General features: G+C 34.6%; 4 protein-coding genes across 5 annotated transcripts; 2 read left to right on the top strand and 2 right to left on the bottom strand.

The window, feature by feature from the left end:
- Window positions 1-1,417: 1,417 nt before the first annotated feature.
- Window positions 1,418-8,370, top strand: LOC107433154 (kinesin-like protein KIN-13A). Its single transcript, XM_016044410.4, has 13 exons — window positions 1,418-1,849; window positions 1,972-2,249; window positions 2,861-3,082; window positions 3,227-3,415; window positions 4,019-4,123; window positions 4,269-4,346; window positions 4,565-4,646; window positions 4,995-5,157; window positions 5,293-5,622; window positions 6,246-6,464; window positions 6,575-7,166; window positions 7,271-7,336; window positions 7,766-8,370. The coding sequence occupies exons 2-13, from the start codon at window positions 2,031-2,033 to the stop codon at window positions 7,946-7,948; spliced, it is 2,448 nt and encodes an 815-aa protein (XP_015899896.1). The 5' UTR covers window positions 1,418-1,849; window positions 1,972-2,030; the 3' UTR covers window positions 7,949-8,370.
- A 608-nt stretch (window positions 8,371-8,978) lies between these two features.
- LOC107433130 (ubiquitin-like-specific protease ESD4) lies at window positions 8,979-12,765 on the bottom strand. Of its 2 annotated transcripts, XM_016044382.4 has the most exons (9): window positions 11,714-12,765; window positions 11,469-11,545; window positions 11,293-11,386; window positions 11,103-11,201; window positions 10,413-10,502; window positions 10,219-10,338; window positions 9,721-9,824; window positions 9,541-9,613; window positions 8,979-9,458 (listed from the first exon to the last, which is right to left on the bottom strand). In XM_016044382.4, the coding sequence occupies exons 1-9, from the start codon at window positions 12,512-12,514 to the stop codon at window positions 9,396-9,398; spliced, it is 1,521 nt and encodes a 506-aa protein (XP_015899868.3). In that variant the 5' UTR covers window positions 12,515-12,765; the 3' UTR covers window positions 8,979-9,395. The 2 variants fall into 2 exon arrangements, with proteins under 2 accessions (XP_015899868.3, XP_048320824.2); XM_048464867.2 differs by lacking the exon at window positions 10,219-10,338.
- A 2,082-nt stretch (window positions 12,766-14,847) lies between these two features.
- On the top strand, window positions 14,848-16,523 carry LOC107433119 (uncharacterized). Its single transcript, XM_016044370.4, has 5 exons — window positions 14,848-15,259; window positions 15,370-15,476; window positions 15,595-15,742; window positions 15,860-16,054; window positions 16,141-16,523. The coding sequence occupies exons 1-5, from the start codon at window positions 15,044-15,046 to the stop codon at window positions 16,372-16,374; spliced, it is 900 nt and encodes a 299-aa protein (XP_015899856.3). The 5' UTR covers window positions 14,848-15,043; the 3' UTR covers window positions 16,375-16,523.
- Window positions 16,524-16,623: 100 nt separating this feature from the next.
- LOC107433118 (uncharacterized) lies at window positions 16,624-19,670 on the bottom strand. The gene is made up of 4 exons (XM_016044369.4): window positions 18,329-19,670; window positions 17,911-18,167; window positions 17,199-17,408; window positions 16,624-16,959 (listed from the first exon to the last, which is right to left on the bottom strand). Exons 1-4 carry the CDS (start codon window positions 19,545-19,547, stop codon window positions 16,819-16,821), a joined length of 1,827 nt encoding a protein of 608 aa, XP_015899855.3. The 5' UTR covers window positions 19,548-19,670; the 3' UTR covers window positions 16,624-16,818.
- Between the last annotated feature and the right edge of the window lie 577 nt (window positions 19,671-20,247).

The following is a 20,247-nucleotide window of genomic DNA, read 5'->3' as shown; positions in this document are numbered from 1 at the left end:
TACAAATAATTGATCTCTACCTATCCTCTAGAATCTTGATAGATTGGACTAAAATCGAAAATTTATAGAATTACAACTTTTAACCATCATTTTCATATTTGTGAATCAAAATTAAAAATATCTAAAAAAGATGGTACAAACTTTAATGCAAAAAACTAGTTTAGCAAAAATTAGACTTCTCATCTAATTATAAATTTTTTTCGGCTCCACCTCAGTAAAACTAGTTTAGCCAAGATGTTTGATTTACGTAAAGAACTTGAGAATACTATAAGTTTTGAGTGGATCACTTATACGATTATATATATATAGGTCATCGAATCTCAAATTTCAGCCGCACAATCATGTTTAGTATATGGGCTGCAACAAAATCTGCAAAAATTGCAAGGAAGTTTGAACATTGAGGGTTGTTTTTGATTATTCTAAATAACATAATTTTCAGAGCCTCAAAGAGAATAAGATTGAACCCCACAAATCCCTGAAATTAGAGCTCCTGTCCAACTCCAACAAGTACTCTGATCAAATAGCATGGGTTTCACGTGCAATCTGTTCCTCCCCAATCAAACACTCTTTCAACATCTCCTCTTTTGTCATACCAGAATCCAATGCCCTTTCCTACAAATATTGTTGGCTTTAATTTCGGTTATTTTGTTCATTTTTTTTTTTTTTGGATAGATTTTTATGTAATTGTATTTACTGTTTGTATGATTTAACCATTATTATTTTTCTTTGGTGCCATATTTTAATTGGGTTCTTTTGGGTGGGTATCCAAGTTGGAAAAAATATCTAAATCCAACCAAAAAGAGAGAAAATAAAGCCAAATCCACATGGGCTATTTGGTAATTAAGGTTGACTTAGCGTAAAGAAGACATGTGTCTTTTTCTGTCTTGTATTTGCCTTAATTGCCGTCTAGGCAATACGAATATTTTAAAAGTAGATAGACTGAAATATAAAATGCCCAGGAAAATATAGCAAAGTGGTTGTATATCCAAAAAGCCCATTTGATATAAATGAATAAAATTTGAAAAAAACAACTAAAAAATAAAATAAAATAAAATAAATGAGAAAACCAAAGGGGGTGTTTTCGTCAATTCCGCATTGACCCCCAAGACTGAGCTCATCTACACATTGAAACGCCTCGTCGTACAGGACAACTGAAAAGGATGCATGAATAATAAATATGACGAATCGGAAAATTGACGGTGAGGATGAATTAGTAATTATGCCAAAATTTTAAAAATAGCCGGTTAATAATTTTTTGAAAATTATAATCATACCAATTACAGTGACATAATTCTATCTTCCACAAAATTAAAGAAAAAATAAATAAGTAAATATATATATATATATATATATATAATTTTTTTTGAGTAAATATATATATATATATATATTTTTTTTTAAAAAAAGAAGTTATATTATATCATCATATGAAGGAAGCGTACACTGCCTCTGGTGGAGCCCCTCTGCTATCATCGCCGAGAAATTGAGAGAGAAGAAGAATTTGGGGAAGCCATTTTCTTATACAAACCCAAATTAGGGTTTTGCTTTTTTATCTCATTTCGGTATCAGATCTGATCAGTAATTTTTCCCCAATTTCTCACAGCATTTTAGGAATCGTAGATCTCGATTCGCCTTTTTATTTCCAATTTCTTAATTCTGGTTTGCGCTTCGGATCGTCAAATGTGCGAGGTGTTTTAGAAGAATCTTCTATTTCTGCTGTTTTCGATTTTGAAAATCGGAGTTCGATTGGGATTGCAGATTCTGAGGAGTTAAGAGAATTCCATTTAAAAAAAAAAAGAAAGTGTTTTCCTTTCATGTCCTGCTTTGAATTCAACTTTTTCCCCACCTTGTGAGTAAATATCTTGTTCGGATCACTTTTGTTTGTTCTTTTTTTTTGAAATTATAAAGTTTGATTTTGTTTTTTAAAATTTTTAATTAATTGTTGAAAATTTTTGTGTTTGTGGTGAATAGCGGTTGGTTGGTACATAGATCTTGAAAAGTTGGCTCCTCAAAGACGATCACAGCGCCACATGGGTGGCCAGATGCAGCAGAGCAATGCCGCTGCGGCCACGGCTCTGTACGATCACACCGGCGGCGGCGGTGGCTCTCTGCACAATGCAGGCCCTGCAAGTGATGCCGGCGATGCCGTCATGGCTCGCTGGCTCCAGTCCGCTGGTTTGCAGCATCTGGCTTCACCCTTGGCTTCTACTGGCATTGATAATCGCCTCCTCCCCAACCTTCTCATGCAGGTATTACACCTATTGCATTTGATTATCTTCTAATTTGCCCATTCGAATAGATGGGAAAGTTAGCACTTGCTTGGCTATCAACTAAAAAAAAACTGATTTTTAGTTCAAAAAACAAGAAATTGTTTGGAAATACGATTCTTAAATCCAGAAAAACAGTTTTTTAATTCATGGCTACGAGATATTATATTGTTATGTTTTTTATTTCTAACTTTACTTTTATAGATATTGCTGTTTCAATTCTTACCAAATTTAGTAATTTTTTTTTTCAAAATTTTATTAATTAGACTAATTTATATGGGATTACTTAAGGGCTGATTTCTTCACATTTTGGAATATCATCATCTTCTTCTTCTCCTTTTTTTTTTTTTTTGTGTTTTGGTAGAAATGAAAATTTTTGTTTGGATGAAGCATACTTTTGCTAATATGTTTGAGTTCTTAACTTTGAAACATAATTCCTTTACTAACAATAGCATCGTCTTTTTGTGCGTGTTCACTGTTAGTGAATTAACTAGTTTGGTTACGCTGCATTATGACAGTCCAGAGTCTAGGTTTGAGCATTTTTTGTGTTAATGTTAGATGTGTAACAAGTAGATAAAATGACATTTTTAAAGGGTTATGGAGCACAATCTGCTGAAGAGAAACAACGGCTTTTCAAATTAATGCGAAATCTGAATTTCAATGGGGAATCTGGTTCTGAGCCGTATACACCTACAGCCCAAACTTCAAGTGGGGCAGCTGTATCAGATGGGTTTTATTCTCCTGAGTTTAGAGGGGATTTTGGAGCTGGTCTGTTGGACCTACATGCTATGGATGACACAGAACTTTTATCTGAGGTAGGTCCCTTTAAGGTTCTTTGCATTTGGTTGATGATTTGGTTCCTACTTAGGAAATTAAAATTATATTATTTGTGTGAGCAAAACTTTTCATTTCCATACTTCCTTTATCCTCTGTTCATGGTTTTTTATGTTGTTGTACAGCATGTTATGTCAGAACCCTTTGAGCCATCGCCATTCATGCCTGATGGCACAAGAGCATTTGACAACGATTTGAATGTGACAACTAGCAGGCAGCAAAGAGTGCAGCCAGATATAGATACCTCTATTCTGTTACCTGTAAATGAAAAAGAGACCACGAAGGAAACTAATGTTGCTAAGATCAAAGTTGTGGTATGTTGGCTTTACAATGGATATATAGAAAAATGATAGAATGTCAAACAAACAATTCAGTCATATTGATTGAACTTCCATGTATGAGAGTTTGATGTATGCAAATATTTTTCTTTTTCTTCTATCATGTGTACTTATATTTGTTTTTATTAATCTCTTTAATTATCATGTGTTAATTCAGATAGATTATCTGCATTGGGGACATCATATACACTTGTGATGGTGCATATATATATATATATATATATATATTTTTTTTTTTTTCATTTTTTAAAAGAATTCTAATGTGAAGAAGATGCTTATCAACCGGTTATCTTGCTGTATAATAAAGAGTAGTGAGAACACTTCTTTTCTCATGAGTGTTGTTGTTCTTTTTATTTAGACTTGGTATTCAATTTGATTGGTGCTTTATATCATATGTCAACTTTGACATCTGCTTATTGGCTGTGCATTTTCCAAAATTTCATACTTTACACTTTATGCAAGTGTAGGATTGTTGTTGTTTATAACTTTGTCATTCTGGTACTCATCCCTCATTGCTCATACAGCTGATTGATGATTTTGAAATATATTTTTAAAGTAATTTTTTTCTATGGGTTCAAGGTACGTAAAAGACCCTTAAACAAGAAGGAGCTTTCTCGGAAAGAGGAGGATATTGTAAGCGTATATGATAATGCTTATTTGACTGTCCATGAACCCAAACTAAAGGTTTGTTCTTGCTTTCATAGAGCACCTTCTGTTACATATGACTGCTAGCTGACTTTATATTGTGTTTGAATTGATAATAGCTCAATATTGTCATCTTTCTTTCCCTCTCTAATGTCTTGTTATACAACGAAATTTTATTTGCTAGGTGGACTTGACTGCGTATGTGGAGAAGCATGAGTTCTGTTTTGATGCTGTTCTTGGTGAGCATGTTACTAATGATGAGGTACACCTCTGTTTGAGATTGATGATGCTATTTGACACTGCATTGTTCGTTGTGATAGATATGAAATATATGTGAAAATCTTGATTTTGATTGTTTTTGATAAAGCTTCATTTTGGGATTGGAGCATTTTTTTTTTTTTTTTTAATGTAAATTTGTCTTTCTCCTTCGATCTAATTATATCATGATGGTATTAATGCATCTGGTGGTGGTTGAAACAGGTTTACCGGGTTACTGTGGAACCTATTATACCTACTATTTTCGAGCGAACAAAAGCTACATGTTTTGCTTATGGTCAAACAGGTACTTTTGTGTCTCTTGTCTCTCTCTCTCCCTCTTTTTGGAACCAGTGAGATTATCAATAAATGTATATTTAAATGTTTTTACTCATTTTTTAACTTCTGTTTCTTTTTCAAAACTTTGATCTGAAAAATGGCATAAAATTATTGTATAGTTATTTTGAATTGAGATGTATTATTTGCAATATTTGGTTTGTATACTTATCCTTTTGTGGCTTTATGTTTCTTTGGCACTTCCTAAAAAAATAAAAAATAAAAAAAGGTTTGGATAAAAGATTTTGCTGGGTGGAAACCTTTATTGGCATTTTGGATAAAATATAATGTATTAAAACTAAAGATATTTTGAATGCAGGCAGTGGTAAGACATACACAATGCAACCGTTACCTATCAGAGCTGCAGAAGACCTTGTTAGATTGTTGCATCAACCAGTTTATCGCAATCAGAGATTTAAATTGTGGCTTAGCTACTTTGAGATATATGGAGGAAAACTCTTTGATCTTCTCAGTGAGCGAAAGTTAGTCTCTCTCTTTGTTTCTGTGTGAACATGCTTCTATTTATGCATATCTCCATCCGTGTACACATATCTGTGGTTACTTGTCTTTTTTGTCAATGTATATTTGAAATGACTGGCTTCAACATTTCCTGATAGGAAACTTTGCATGAGAGAAGATGGACGACAACAAGTTTGCATTGTTGGCTTGCAAGAATTTGAGGTATCAGATGTGCAAATTGTTAAAGAGTATATTGAAAGGGGTAATGCAGCTAGAAGTACAGGGTCTACTGGTGCCAATGAGGAGTCTTCCAGGTCACATGCCATCTTACAACTTGCTATTAAAAAGCACAGTGAAGTAAAAGAATCCAGGAGGAACAATGATGGAAATGATTCTAGAAGTGGAAAAGTTGTGGGGAAAATCTCTTTCATTGATCTTGCTGGCAGTGAAAGAGGTGCTGACACCACTGATAATGACCGGCAAACGAGGTAATTGGCTGACATTATTAGGTTTTTTTCTTCCTTCTTCTTCTTCTCTCTCTCTCTCTCTCTCTCTCTCTCTCTCTCTCTCTCTCTCGATGTGTGTGTGTGTGTGATTTTTAATCAATCGAAAAAGAGAGAAGTATTTTGGCATTTTTCCTTTTACATTTCTAATTGTGGCTAATTGTTATCAGGTTGTGGTGTAGGAAAGCATTTTCCTAGGTTCATATATTGTACTGATGTTTGGTATCATGTTGTCAATGTTTGTTAGATGTTCTGTGCATATATTGAAATCTGTTAGTATACCACTTACCTGCTGAAAATAAATGTTAGGTTGGTAGAAGAGGTCTGTCACTTGAAGCATATATGACTACTTAATTAGCCACTAAACAGTATGGTAGTCTGATTGATTTGATGTCTGCATGTATTACCCATACAATTTGTGAAAATGGATGATTGCCTTAAATTTTTTTTGGGGGGCATTCATGACATCTAATCTTCAAATCTGCAGTGCTTGTTGATTTTGCTGTCCAATTTTGTAGCACCTTGCTGCTACTTCTAGCTTATATTTGGCATATATTGCTTCCCTGGAAGTTTATTGCATTTTTTATGATCAATTTGGTTTATGGCAGAATTGAAGGAGCAGAAATCAACAAGAGTCTTTTGGCTCTTAAAGAGTGCATTCGTGCTTTGGACAATGACCAAATACATATACCATTTCGTGGAAGTAAACTAACAGAAGTTCTTCGTGATTCCTTTGTTGGGAATTCAAGGACTGTCATGATTTCATGTATTTCACCAAATGCGGGGTCATGTGAACATACACTCAATACTCTGAGATATGCAGATAGGTATGTATTTTTCTGTTGCAAGATTTTAAAGCAATTTTTTTTTTTTTTTGGGGATAACAGTCAATTATTACCATTTCGACTTGAACTGAATTTGAATATCAAATTAACAGGGTAAAAAGTCTGTCGAAAAGTGGAAATGCTAAAAAGGAACAAGCTGTAAATATATTACCACCAACTAATAAGGACGTTTCATCTTCATCATCTCAACTGGTTTCTAGTGATGGAGATGATGTTTATGAGCAACGTCAAGAGGTGAAGGTAGCAGACATGGGAAGAAGGGCTGTGGAAAAAGAAAACCTCTTAAACAACTCTAGTGCTGATTTTGACAAGCAGGCTGGAAGTTTGTCATCTACTTATATCCTCAATGGGCGAGAGGAAAAAGGGATGGCTTCTGGTTCCATGGATAGGGAGCGTGTTGATAAAATTTCATATGTTGATGCTAATAGTCAAAAGATGCACTCTTATTCTCAGAACACAGCTGATTCAGAAAAAGTGCCAAAGGTGTCACCACCTCGTAGAAAAGTAGCTAGGGATGAAAAATCAGAAAAGTTGGGGGGCTGGCTGAAAAAAGATAGTAGCGGATCAGATATCTCCACTACAAGCAGTAAGCAACATAATGTGGGCAATTATAACACTACCTCTATTGGATCCAGACAACATGAGATTGAAACTCCTGATAGTAATATCAATGCAATACTCGAGGTTAGTTTTTAATGTGGTGCTGTTCATTCATTGCTACTGTTTATTTTGTCTTTATTTTCTGTATGCCTTTTGTTATTCATGTTATGCTTTTGTGACTCCTGTAGGAAGAAGAGGCCTTAATTGCTGCTCATAGAAAAGAGATTGAGGATACAATGGAGATTGTCAGGGAGGTAAGCAAAAATTTCTGTGTCTTGGTGATTTTTGAAGATTAGATAGATGCTGTGTTTCTCAAGGAATATATATCTTTTAAACTATTTCTAAGCATAAATTATTTTGAATTAAAAATGGTATTAAGGTAAGTAAAGTACATCTTCTTGAAATGGTATTCTATGTTTCTTTTGTTCATGTGTGACCTTTTTATTATTATTTTGTTACTTTAATTTCTGCATGTCAATTCTCATTATCACCCTGAAAAATCCCTTCAAATCTCATTACAAACTTCCAGATCTACCTGGAAATGCCTGTGAAATTATGGTTATTTTCACTGGACGCGTTTTGTTGTAAATTTTTCTCCTGTAATTGAAGAGTGGGTTAGAGACAATGATCTGAACATTTAATCAGTGAGGCATTGCTAATCTTGTATGATTTCCAATCAGCAGGAGATGAAACTGTTGGCAGAAGTGGACCAGCCTGGAAGTCTCATTGACAATTATGTTACCCAGTTGAGCTTTGTGCTCTCTCGCAAGGCTGCTGGTCTGGTTAGTCTTCAAGCTCGCCTTGCAAGGTTTCAGCATAGACTGAAAGAGCAGGAGATACTAAGTCGGAAAAGAGTTCCTCGTTAAGGCCACACGTGTGTATGTTATTGCCTGAAATATTTGGGAGAGCGTGCGGGACTTTGAGGCTGCTTACATCTAGGCTTCTGGCCTAAACAATTGCAATTGCGAAAAACGTCTGTTGTCAGTGATCATTGCAATTCGTATGTATTGTTTAGACAAAGCCTCATGTGTCATTGCCAACGTCTTATGGGTTGTGAACTATGGCTATCTTTTGATGGTGACTGGGAATTTGTTTCTACATGTTTTTAGGAAAAGTGGAAAGGAAAAAGTAAGAAAAGGAAAAGGTGCAATAGATTTGTTTTTCATTTTTATTAACCTTGTCAATTTCTTTGGCATGGAATGCTGCATGAAGTTTGTTTGTTCATTTGATTGATTTTACCAAGTCAAAGTCAACTGAAACAATCTAAGACCAGTAATTTTGCAAAGCATCTGATAATGTCTCTTACTAAGAACAAGAGAAAAGTATCATTTCACCCTTTCTTTTCAAAGTCGGTAATACAATTTCTCTAGTGATCATTGTTTTATGTTATACATGTTAAACTTTACACACACACACACAGTGGAAGTCTCTTTTTAGAAATTTTTTGTTTTAGTTAGAGTTAATAAATAAAATAATAATTAATATTTGAATTTAATTCAAATGTTGTATAACAATTCTTAACACTTACTATATCATCTTAGACAATCCCTTACTATAAATTATTGTTTGTATATATATAATTAAATATACAAGTATGCATGAAGAAAATCTAATAACCGCTTGCAAAAATAAAATTACAACGACAGCAATAGCTTCCTTCCTTTCTTTTTTTTTTTTTTTTTCCCCTCCCTTTTTTGAGTTTTGAAACCCCTAAGTCCATCGATGTCTATATCTTTTATATTATATTTTATTAGTATTCTTCCTATTTTTGTTCTACAATCTAAACTTCTTTTAGACTTTTCAACTTAAGAACTTCAAATATGCGTTTTTTCGTCGTAAACAAAAAGCCACAGCCTTCTTCAAGCCAAAATTCTCGACTACATTCAACGCCAAAAATAGGAAAAAGAAAAAAAAATATATATATATATATATTTATATTGTAAATACAATTTAATCAAGGGAATATTTCATCTGAACCTCCTAAGATTTAGATTAATTACAATTTAATCCCTCGTGTTTTTAAAACTTAAAACCAGCATTTTTAGCAAATGGGAGTGAATGGCATTAATTCCGAGGGGTGTATGATGAAACAATACAGGAGGAAGATGATTATTTTTTTAAATCTGAAGCAGGTTATGATATATTTGAAATTAGAGGGATCAAATTGTATCTAAATCAAACCTCAAAAAAGGTGGATGAAAATTGACCCTTTAATTAATGTTATTTACATACAAAAAACCATTTAACTAAAAATGGATCCACTTTCTAAGCCTTTTTGACTATGCATTTTCGTGATGGTTCCTATAAATCTAATCAGTCTGCTCTAAGTCTTAAAATCTCCTTTGCTGTCCTCAATCGAAAATAGGGCATGTGTTCCTACAAGAACAAAATGAACAGATTCAATTCAATAAACGTGCTTGAACCAAGTAGAAGCATGTTTTATATGTGTCCCTTTTACCTGGTTGAAACAGAGCCCGAGACCTCTGCTATAAAAGTCGGCATATTTAATCATGAACATGCCACAGTCAAATCTGTTTATTGAAAAAGGGTGCATAAGTCGTTCAGAACCGAAAGAAACAATTTGCTTTTTCTTTTGCATGGTCAGAAATACAAGATCAGTCACACAAGTGAAGCATACCCATTCTCTTGCTCAGGAAGGTCTTCAGCATATTCTTGTTTCCAAGAACTCACGTTGATGTCTTTTCCACTCTTTTCCTTCACCTCATCAACATAATATCTAGCCTGCACACAACAATTTTCAGCAATAACCAACATTGCATTGCAATCTCAAAAGGGTTGAAGATGTGTCTAGTCTTCAGAGATCATATCATTAAAGGAGTACTCATGAGCAAGCATGACCATTAAAATAAAATAAATGCTTATAATGCAATCTCAAAACTTTAACAAATCTACCATGATCAGGCATAGCAACAGTGATGATCAAAACTTTGTAATTAGCATATAGCATAAATCCACAAATAATTCCACACTACATTAACAGTGAACAAAAAAATATACATCAAATTCAAATTTCAAACTACTGTGGGGGGTAATGCCTATAAGTCCAAAGGAATACTATGAAATTGAGGTAGAAAATGCTTGCATAGGAATGATAGGACCTAACCACAAAGCATACCAGTATTTTCATTACTCTGGTATCTTTTCCTCTGAGGGAATCAAGATATTGAAATTTCTTGTCTTTCTTGTTAATAATTGCCAAACACCAGTGTATCTCTTTGTGGACAGGGACAAATATCTGAGATCAATAACAAGCCAATTTGAAACAGAAGTATGACATCAAAGGAAAACAGATATTTGTAACAAATTTACCTTATCACACTCAATGAGGCCATAACCCAACTTCCTCTGCGTAGTCCATCTCCTGACAGATTTATAATCGTAGCCATTCCCACTTATCAACTGATCATAGATGTTCAGAATGATATCAGTAAAACACAAAAAGAGTATCAACACTGCAGTGTTTCCAACACAAAGCAAGACAAAACATGAAGGTCAATAAAGGGTAAGGGAGGCAGAAAAGATTTCCTTATCTTACTTGGCTAAAATAAAAATAACGTTTAAAATCAAATTCTTGAGCAGCAATATAATCCTATTCTAATGAAACGTACTGTTTGAAAACGAAAGGTATACAGGTGTCTACAACTACAATTCCATATTCTACTCCACGAAAGCTTGAAAGCCCCCCCAAATGTTCATAAATAATAAGCATTGAAGAACACTCTCTTATAATGTGGATATTTGACGAGATATCAAGATAAACGACTTCAAGAAATGAAGAAAATTGAGATAGATATCCTAAGCTCCTCGAACAATGGGACAAAGAAAAATCAACAACATAACTATAGTCCATGTGTTCCAAACAATTTCAGGATTAAAGATAACAATAGTAAAATAAGTCAGTTAATTAACTTATACATAACTTAGCAACAAAAAGGGGAGAGAGATCTTGTACAGTAACAATAACAAATGAAAAACAATGTGATAGTGCAAATAAGCAACCTTCTTGTAAAAAAATGTGTTGAAGAAATGGCATTTCAGAAACTTCTGTGGATCTCTCTTTTCCCGCTCTTTCAGCAACTCAAGGTAGAGATTAATGACCTGCAAAGGTAAGAGTCCTATCAACACGTCACCTCAATAATCACAAAGCCAATCAACTGAAGAAGTCAAGGAACTGCTATTAACACTTCACCTCATCATTCAACCATGCGCCTGGTCGAAGGCACTGCAAAACTTCACCCGTAATCTCTATATTTGAATTCTCATGTGCGACCAAGACATTCCTCCTGTACAAGCGCATTCCAATATCGTTACCGTACCAAGACAGCAACTTTCCATAGTAAACGAAACACATTCACAAAATCTTACCGATTGGCATAAAGTGCTCGCTCAACCTCAGCCTCTTCCTCCTCTGTAAGAGGGATAAAAGCTTCACGCGAGGCATCCTAAAAAGGAATAAACATAATCCATCAAAAGGGAAGTTTCAAAATTGATTGTAATACTCAAAAAGCACAAATATACAATGATACCTCAGAAAAGAGAGCAAAGCTGACCAAAAAAGGAAAAAAAAAAGAAGAAACAAAAAAAAAAAAAAAAAACAAGCATAATCTCACCTCCTCTGGTTTCTTCTTAGGACGCAGTAACTGAAAATGAGACCTGCGACTCTCATTTAATTGAATATCAAAATCCAACTGCTTCAACTTTGAGGTCCTCCTCTCCACACTCTCTAGCATCTTCCTGTATGCAGAAGCGCCCAGTGACAATGAATCGAATATCTTCTCTGCACTCTCGACTTTCAGAGTGTAATTCGTCAAGCCGGAAGCCATCGAAGACGACGAGGGCTGGCTACCACGTTCCAACAATTTTGCATCCAACTTTTCGACATTTGCCAAAAACCCATTAGCCTCACGCGACCTCTGGTCCGATACCACGGAAAGACCTTCCCTTCCATCTTCCTCAAGAACCTCGATTTCTTCTATGCTCGAATCTTCAGAAGCTCTGTCAGTTTCAGTTTCAACCTCCTCCGTATCCAATTCAATTACCTTCTTGTCCTTCCGTTGCAGAAAGCGACAAGCCTCGAATGCGCAAGTTTTTGCCCGACTGAATTTCTGCAACAAAAAGTTTCCCATGGCGTCGGTAGTGTACTCCTTGTTCGAACCCAAATCTCGGGTCGAACTCGACGAGTTGAACCCGAATTTCACTGTTCTACAAGGGGCATGAATTCTCGGCAATGGACGCTTAGCTGCTGGGTACCGAGACAACCTCGCGACCGCGCTCTTAGACGACAACACGGCAAGTGGGTCCCCCGGGCTCTGCTGCATAGAAGAAGAGAATCTGGGTTTCTTCGAAACGTGACCGTGATTCAAACCCAACGACTCCTCACCGCGCTTGTGATTGCTGGTTAGGGCTCCCATTGATTGACCCACGATTCAAAAAACCCTAAAAGCTTCAATCCCATCTAACAAAAACCAAAATGATTCTCTTTTCACAGCCGAAAATTGAAATTGCATATATCTCTTTGATTTTCTTTCTTCTTTTTTTCTGGGTTTTGGCCTGTGGTTCGGATCTGTGGGAAAAAACCCGACTTCGATAATTTTCAGGTCTATTTGATGGAGGTTTTAGAAGTTTTGGGGGGGGTTCAGTTCGCGGTCCGAAAGAGAAATACTCTTGTGTGCGGCGCACATATATGATGCGTTGGGAATAAATGGGTCCCAGCTTGATTGATGATCATCGATTTGATTTATGGTTAGAAAATACTTTAGGAAATAATTCTAAAAAAAATGGCTGGGATTTTCATTACCCTTATAGAGTTGCAAAAATTTACACTAGTTAGTTTGACTGTTATTGATTTGAAAAATTGATCATTGGTTTCATGTAGTAGGAAGGAAAAATAATTATTATAATAGAAAAATGTTATTTAGTGAGCCTTACATGTTAATATTAATAGGCTAGCTATTATATATTAAGGTTTACATTCTCATACACATTGTTAGTTTTAAAAATTCAAAAAACAAAAAAAAAAATAATAATAATAATAAATGAGAGCCAATTAATTACTATCATATTAGTTTGAATTTCACCAGTAAACCATCATCAATTGTGAAAAAAATACCTTTATTCTCCTATATTATTAGGAATATAGTTTCAAGATTTTGTTCTTTTAAAATAGTTTAAGTTTTGGTTTAACTTGTTGCGCATAATTTGTGCGATGACAACAACATTTTCTATTCAAATACTGTTAATGAAAAAAAAAAAAAAAAAAGGAATATTGTGTTAATTGAAAATTGATTTAACATTAAAGAAACAAGAAACAATATGGGAAGCAACGTGCGAATATTTTTGGCAGTAAACAGAGTCAAGAAAGAAAGCCGCAAAATTCACTCCTATTTATTCTCATATGATATTTTTAAAGTTATTGGTATATGCTACAATCATGTTGTATATTCTGTCTTGCACCAAATTTACAAATACATAATATAAAGAAAAACCATATTTATTGATATCAATAATTTATTATGTCAATTATTTAAACAAAAATATAACCTTAATTTGAGTACAAAAATAATATAAACATATAGGGATTTTAATGTTTAGAAAAACAAATCCCATCAATTTTCTAATTTGCTTTGGGAAACTAGTTCCTTGCCCATTTGTTTTTATATACAACAATATTAATGTTGTCAAGATTGTTAGGGTTCCTATACAATATTGTTGTTTATGTAAAGAGAATTATATACAATACTATATAGATGTAGGAAATACATCTTTTGGGGGAAAAAAAAGAGTAGGAAATACATATTTTTTTACTATCTTTTTTTTTTTTTTGGCCCTTTTACTTCTCAACTTTATTTAATTTGTTTTTGGAGAGCTTAATTTAATATCCTCGTTGAAAAATAAAATACTGAACAACAAAAATATAAGAAGATTTAGCCCATTTTTTATGGTTAATAAATGGAAAATAAAAAAATATGTAAAAAGAAATTAAATGTTAATTAAATTGTAATTCAAGTCCAGCATGCTTGATACATAGCTTTGTTTAGAGCATATCAAATGTAATGGTAAATAAATTTTGTTATTAGCTAGCTAGAATAACATTCTCCAAATATTATATATTATTAAGGTTAAATATAATAATTTAGAATATACTACCGAATTCGTAAGCATCTTTATAATCAAAATTAATAACAAAAATTTAAAAATAATGAATGGTTTTGAAAATATAAAGGGTTTTGACATTGTCAATATTTCACAAAGTAACAGAATCTTTGACATATTAAGCATATGATTAACTAAACTTTCATGTCATATTCTAGTTCAAACATTTTCAATAAGGCTCATTTTTTTTAAAAAACAAAAATATTCAATGGGGCTCATTACTATTGCAAAAAACAAGAATGAGGCTTATTATTAAAATTAAAAACTATATCCTGGTAATACAAGCACCCTTAATTATGTCCCAAAATACAAGCAAAACCAACATATTTTTTTGTTTTTTCTTTGAACAAAAAAAACCTATACAATTCAAATCTTGTTAAACCTTACGAACGGCTTGTCGATGGAGTGTGTATCATAAATTCGTATCAATTCTAGTATAGCCGTTACCAGCATAATATAAAGTCAAAATCAACATAATCGCGCCAAGTGTCCTATAAAGACTTAAAATAGTTCCCCAATGGATACTCTCAACCGTAGACAAGTGTCTCCACACTACCGCCTCAGAAATAGAACCGTTACAAAAGGCAAGTACAACGGCTCTTTTTTACTATCTACTTTTCTTTCAAAATTTAAACTTTGAATGAGAAAATAAGTTAACCAGATTCACTTTCTTGCATTGCTTTTCTGGCCCTCGTTCTTTTATCAAACGCACAATCTTCTTCTTCAACTCCACAATATCAAAGTATTTGATACCCACTTTTCCTTCGCATTCTTTGTTTTTGTCTTCCATGGCGATGGCTCTGAGACCCATTGATAATGCACTTCCAACAACCCCTGAGAGGCCCAAAAAGCAAGCAAAAGTTGCGGTTTCGATTCAAAAACAATCTGATTTCGGTGGTAATGACGAAAACAAGGTTATTTTACCGGCATCTGCCGATGCCACCGTTGACTATATCCCTTCTGAGAATCTCCAACCCATCCCAGATCCTGATTCCAAGATTCAAGTATGTCTCTGTTTTTTCCCCTCATTATCTCCTTGTTTCCAGTCAAAACCCATTTATGGTTCATATCTTTTTAATTATTTTTTTTCTGATTTTAAACTTTGAATTTTTAGAGCTTTGTCGAAGGATTAGACTCCAAGGATTGGATTAAAGTGTGCGAGTCACTGAACGATGCTAGGCGTTTTTCACTCTATCACTCTGCTCTTCTGGTTCCTCTTCTGTGAGTTACTTTTTCTCTCTAGTTTCGTTTATTTTTCCTGAATAATTCAACTGCAATACTTTTAATTGATCTAGTACTACTTGCGTTTTGTAATATGTACATAAAACTATACTTTTAGGGAGAAAGTTATGGTGGTCCTGGTCAAGGCTATGAAGAACCCAAGAAGCGCTTTGTGCAAGACCTCTATTATGGCTTCCTCTGATATTTTCAATGCGTTTGGTGACAAGTTATTGGACCCCACCATATCTAATGCATTTGATCAATTGGTGTGTACCAAATCCTCCTTTATTTACATATATTTTGTTTCCTTTCTTCTCCTTTTTCTGGTCTCTTTTATCCATCTTCCTCTGATAAATGGCATGGATTTTATGGTGGGTCAACAGCTTCTGCAGATATTGCTGAAAGCTTCTCAAGACAAACGCTTTGTGTGTGAAGAAGCTGACAGGGCATTGAATTCAATGGTGAGGTCCTTAACTCCTCTGCCTCTGCTCCAAAAGCTCCGAACCTGTGTTAGCCATACCAATCCTAGAGTCAGAGCCAAGGCTGCTATATCCATCTCAAATTGTGTTTCTAAGATGGTAACAAACTTGAGCTAAAATGGTTAAAAACCATATTCTTCCTTTTAAATTTCTTGATACTGATTTGGGATTGTCAATCAATTCAGGGGCTGGAAGAAATGAAAGATTATGGGTTGGTCACTTTGGTTCAAATGGGTGCTGATTTGTTGAATGATAGGCTGCCTGAGGCAAGAGAAGCGGCTCGAAGTGTTTTGATTTCAACGTACAATGTGTTTGTAGAAAACGAAGAACAGAAGCAGGAGGCATGGCAGAACTTTTGTCAGTCTAATTTGTCTCCGATACAAGTTCAGTCCATTGTTAAAATTACTACTCCTCAGTAGGGGGTTTGGGTTTAGTAGTAGAATGCTGGTGTTGTTTCATGTAAATCTTGTTTTTACATGAGTAGTCTACTTTGGGGAACAAAGAACAATGTCAGGATGAAATTTGATTTAGATTATTATAAATAAAAATTTAATTTTTTTTCTTGTTCCTTCTGCTCTGGTTATTAAGAATTGAAAAAGAAACTTCGCCATTTTCATTCGTCCCTGCTAGAATCATAAAAAAGATAATAAAACAAAATTCTCTACACGTAGTAAAATAAAATCCTCTTTGAAATATTCTTATATAGGTTTGCTAGTATGGCATCTTCAACGTCAGAAGGTCCACTGGAATTGAGTTTGTTTCCAGCAGTACTTGGTAATTCAAAGAATTAAGTATGTACACTCTCCTACAAGAATGGTGTGTTGCCATTTTCCCTTTTTTAACTCATAAAACCTTGGCCTCGATCAATCAATTTGATTTCCTTCCACCAAAGATTGCAATGCCATCTCAACATCGGCAAAAGGCTGTCCAGCATAGAGCTGAAGCTGCCCTTTTCTTATAACAATTACCTTCCATCTATTTGAGTTCACTGCTGCATGAAGTTCCTGCAAAAGAATTCCATTTTAAAGTTGCCAAATGTGACTCTAACACAAAGAAATTGTATGCATACTATAGTGAATGCAAAAGTCTTGTTGTTGGATATTTATAAAAGTGTAAAGTTTAATAGAGGTGGAACTCTTGAACAGAGACTTTCATCACCCACTCTACTAGGTTGTGAACAGAGACTTTCATAACAGTGAGACAATCTATGCAAAGGTTTCTAGAATCAGATTAGAGTCCATACTTTTACTGGCAAAGGAATGACATCAGCCCTGAAATCATCCAGATCTTCGAAAAAAGATTCAAACAAGAAACAGAAGTTATTAGCATCACCATGGTCCTCAAAAGCTATAGTATAGGCAGAATCATCCAGCTTCTGTGACTGAGAAGAAATCTTTAAGGTATAAAATCCTTCTGGTACTTCAGGGTTAGAAACTTGACGCATAAGAACAACCTATTGTAGGATATTTGTCAGTTTAATGGTTAAATGGTCAGAAAATAAATGCATCCCATAACATATAACAAGGCATTTCAGATGGAAGTGTATCAAAAGAACAAATTAACATTGTATAAAGACATGTATAACTGAGCAACATCCATGCAAAAGATTAACATGCCAAAGTTTTGAATTTAGAGAGCTTCACTATAAAAGATAACATAACTATAACACTAGTATGCTGGGATCATAACGTACAAAGTAAGATTGACTTTGGAATGATATAGCTAAATAGATATCAACATTGAGTACCAAAAACAGTGGCCATGGGCTGAAATTCAACGTAGATATATAACATGCACCAATGGAGTTAATAATATGCGTCGCAAAGAGAGCTTGGCTAAAAACAATGGAAACCACTTATTTAACAGTGTAAACCAATAATCAAAGTATATGATGACATCCAAAACAATGCAAGGGAGCAAACTATTTAAAGATAGACAAGTTTCATTTTACGTACAAGAACATAAGGAAGATTCAACCACCACATATCAGTTTCAGTGTTTGATTTCTTGTCTTGGACTTCACGATCTGTTGATCTGTTTTCAGCTTTTCTGTTTCTTTGACTGCCATTTACACTCAACGCAGGATTAAATTCCATCACATTGCTCTCATCTTCTTTCAAGGTGGTCTGACCGTCTTCCCCAAATTCTCTTAATGCTCCAGATTTTGCTACTTCAATTGAAGACCTTCCTAAGCCACTCTCCTGTAGAATACCTACAAACTAAGTAAATAACTAGCTGCCCAAAATATAGCATAAATAGACCTTATAAATTAACACGATTAAAGAAAGCTTCATAATTGAACAATGTATTTGAACAATTGGCTAAGATTTGATCAAACTAACAATAACAACATCTACAATTTTAAAACATTACCATTTCTTCCTTTTCTTGGTTTACAAATTCCATTTCCCATTTCCTCTGCCCCATTTGTTTTCTGATTATTTTGTGACAATATTGACTCCTTAATTACCAAGCTTCTGCTATCAGCTTCCTCCCCCTCTGGTTGGATTTCTTCATTTACTCTGTCAGGTAATTCCATAACACCATCACCAACTCGTTCATTTTCCACTGTTTTATCTACACCACCTAAACCACCTTTTTTTCTCTTAGACACAGTATTCTCTTGAGAAACTCCAAATCCCTTGGGACTCTTTTTTGTCTCGGTGGAAGGGCTTCTAAATTTGAATTTCTTCTTAAAGATCAGTTTTCCATTTCCATCTCTCGAATCAGAACTATTCCTATTTACACCAGCTTCACCTTTTTGGGAACCGCCCAAATAACTTGCATATGATCCCAATGATTTCTCCCTATCAGAATTCAACCTCTTCTGCAACTTCTTCAATCGTCCGCCAATCTCTTTCTCAATGCCAGTTCTAGGCCTAGAATTCGAACTTTCATCAACAACAACACCAGAACCTTCATTAAACTCCTTTTTCTCAGACTTTCTTGCCTCCCGTGCCATTGCTCTAATTTCTTCAATTTTCCCGTCCAATTCCCACTCATCCACATAACCCACATTGTTCTTGTGAGACCCCAGATTTGCAAGTTGAAATTTCCCATTTCCATTCAACAAAACTTTCCCTTTTCCCGAATCTGAATTCTCAGAATTCCTATCTCTCTTATCAGAATTAGCACTTCCCAATACCCAAACAGCACAAATGGTCTGAAACACAAAAGCTCCAATGAAAAAAAATCCATACTTTATCACAGACCTTATAGAAATTTTACCATCATATCCTCCAGAGGTCTCAGAGAAGCGATATTCGTCGACTTTATCGTCTTCTCCAGAAACCGCACCGCAAATATCGCCGCTTTCACCGGCGGGAAGCTCGTGCTGCGTGATTTCGGGGGATATGATGGGAATTACAGGGTTTTGTAGGGTTTCCTGGGAGAGGGGAAAATTGGTAGGTGTAGAGTAGGGTTCAGTTGAGGGTTTTAAGATTTTGGGTCGCAAATAGTTCTTTCGCTTCAATCGCTTTGTGGGTTTCTCGGGAGTAGAACTGGAAGCTAAAACCAGCAGTTTCATTCGCTTGGGGTTGAGGCTAACGGTGGGCGTGAGGAAGGCGCAGGCGGCGCAATACGCACCCGCCATTGATGCTTGAAGAAGCAAGCTTTTTTCGCCGCCGTTTGAATTTTTCAGCCCAGCTCATCTGCACCGTCTGTTAACGACGTTGTGATAACTGAAAAGGTTGGGCCTTGCCCAACTGGTTCATCTTCTCACGCTGTGAAGCCCAATCTGAAAAATAAACTTAAAATATTCGGGCCATTTAAAATAATAAATAATTCTTTTTTATTTTTATTTTTATATTATGCCTTGAATGGTTTGGATTTTTTTTGACCCCTAAAGTTTGAAAATTTTTAAAAATATTTTTTTAGCCAAAAAAAAAAACAATGGAAATAATATCCATATTGAATTCAACAACCTCATATTACCATAGTGCCTCTCCTCGTTAACAAATTTATGGAAATAGATACTCTTTTTATTATTTTATATTATGCCTTGAATAGTTGGGACTTCTTTAGGACCCCTAAAGCCTTAAAATTTTCAAAAATATATTTTTAGCACAACTTTATGATGTAATATATACAGCTCAATGAATAGTTAGATTTTTTTTTTTTTTTGGAGTTGATAAATTAAAGCTATAAAAAAAATATATATATATTGAATTTAACAACCTCACAATGCCATAGTGCCTCTTCTAGCTATCTATTGGTCATATGAATCTGTTAGTTTTGAAAAATCAGAAATTAGAATCATTAAACAAGCCAAAACCATATAAGTCAAGAGCTTT

This window comes from Ziziphus jujuba, chromosome 11 (genome assembly GCF_031755915.1).
Source record: "Ziziphus jujuba cultivar Dongzao chromosome 11, ASM3175591v1".
In the NCBI taxonomy this organism is placed as follows: Eukaryota; Viridiplantae; Streptophyta; class Magnoliopsida; order Rosales; family Rhamnaceae; genus Ziziphus; species Ziziphus jujuba.
Note: the sequence above shows the minus strand (reverse complement) of the source record. Positions and strands in the feature narration are given on the sequence as shown.

What these genes read in the sequence shown, in the direction of transcription:
- LOC107433154 (XM_016044410.4), top strand. Translation starts at nt 2,031, where the DNA reads ATGGGTGGCCAGATGCAGCAGAGCAATGCCGCTGCGGCCACGGCTCTG. An exon ending in ACTCTGAGATATGCAGATAG is followed by an intron (nt 6,465 to 6,574) that starts GTATGTATTTTT and finishes TCAAATTAACAG; the next exon opens with GGTAAAAAGTCTGTCGAAAA. An exon ending in ATATCAATGCAATACTCGAG is followed by an intron (nt 7,167 to 7,270) that starts GTTAGTTTTTAA and finishes TGACTCCTGTAG; the next exon opens with GAAGAAGAGGCCTTAATTGC.
- LOC107433130 (XM_016044382.4), bottom strand. Translation starts at nt 12,514, where the DNA reads ATGGGAGCCCTAACCAGCAATCACAAGCGCGGTGAGGAGTCGTTGGGT. An exon ending in CGAGCACTTTATGCCAATCG is followed by an intron (nt 11,387 to 11,468) that starts GTAAGATTTTGT and finishes GCGCTTGTACAG; the next exon opens with GAGGAATGTCTTGGTCGCAC. An exon ending in GCCTCATTGAGTGTGATAAG is followed by an intron (nt 10,339 to 10,412) that starts GTAAATTTGTTA and finishes TATTGATCTCAG; the next exon opens with ATATTTGTCCCTGTCCACAA.
- LOC107433119 (XM_016044370.4), top strand. Translation starts at nt 15,044, where the DNA reads ATGGCGATGGCTCTGAGACCCATTGATAATGCACTTCCAACAACCCCT. An exon ending in ATCCTGATTCCAAGATTCAA is followed by an intron (nt 15,260 to 15,369) that starts GTATGTCTCTGT and finishes TTGAATTTTTAG; the next exon opens with AGCTTTGTCGAAGGATTAGA. An exon ending in CTAATGCATTTGATCAATTG is followed by an intron (nt 15,743 to 15,859) that starts GTGTGTACCAAA and finishes GTGGGTCAACAG; the next exon opens with CTTCTGCAGATATTGCTGAA.
- LOC107433118 (XM_016044369.4), bottom strand. Translation starts at nt 19,547, where the DNA reads ATGGCGGGTGCGTATTGCGCCGCCTGCGCCTTCCTCACGCCCACCGTT. An exon ending in TGAATCTTCCTTATGTTCTT is followed by an intron (nt 17,409 to 17,910) that starts GTACGTAAAATG and finishes ATCCTACAATAG; the next exon opens with GTTGTTCTTATGCGTCAAGT. An exon ending in TCATTCCTTTGCCAGTAAAA is followed by an intron (nt 16,960 to 17,198) that starts GTATGGACTCTA and finishes ATTCTTTTGCAG; the next exon opens with GAACTTCATGCAGCAGTGAA.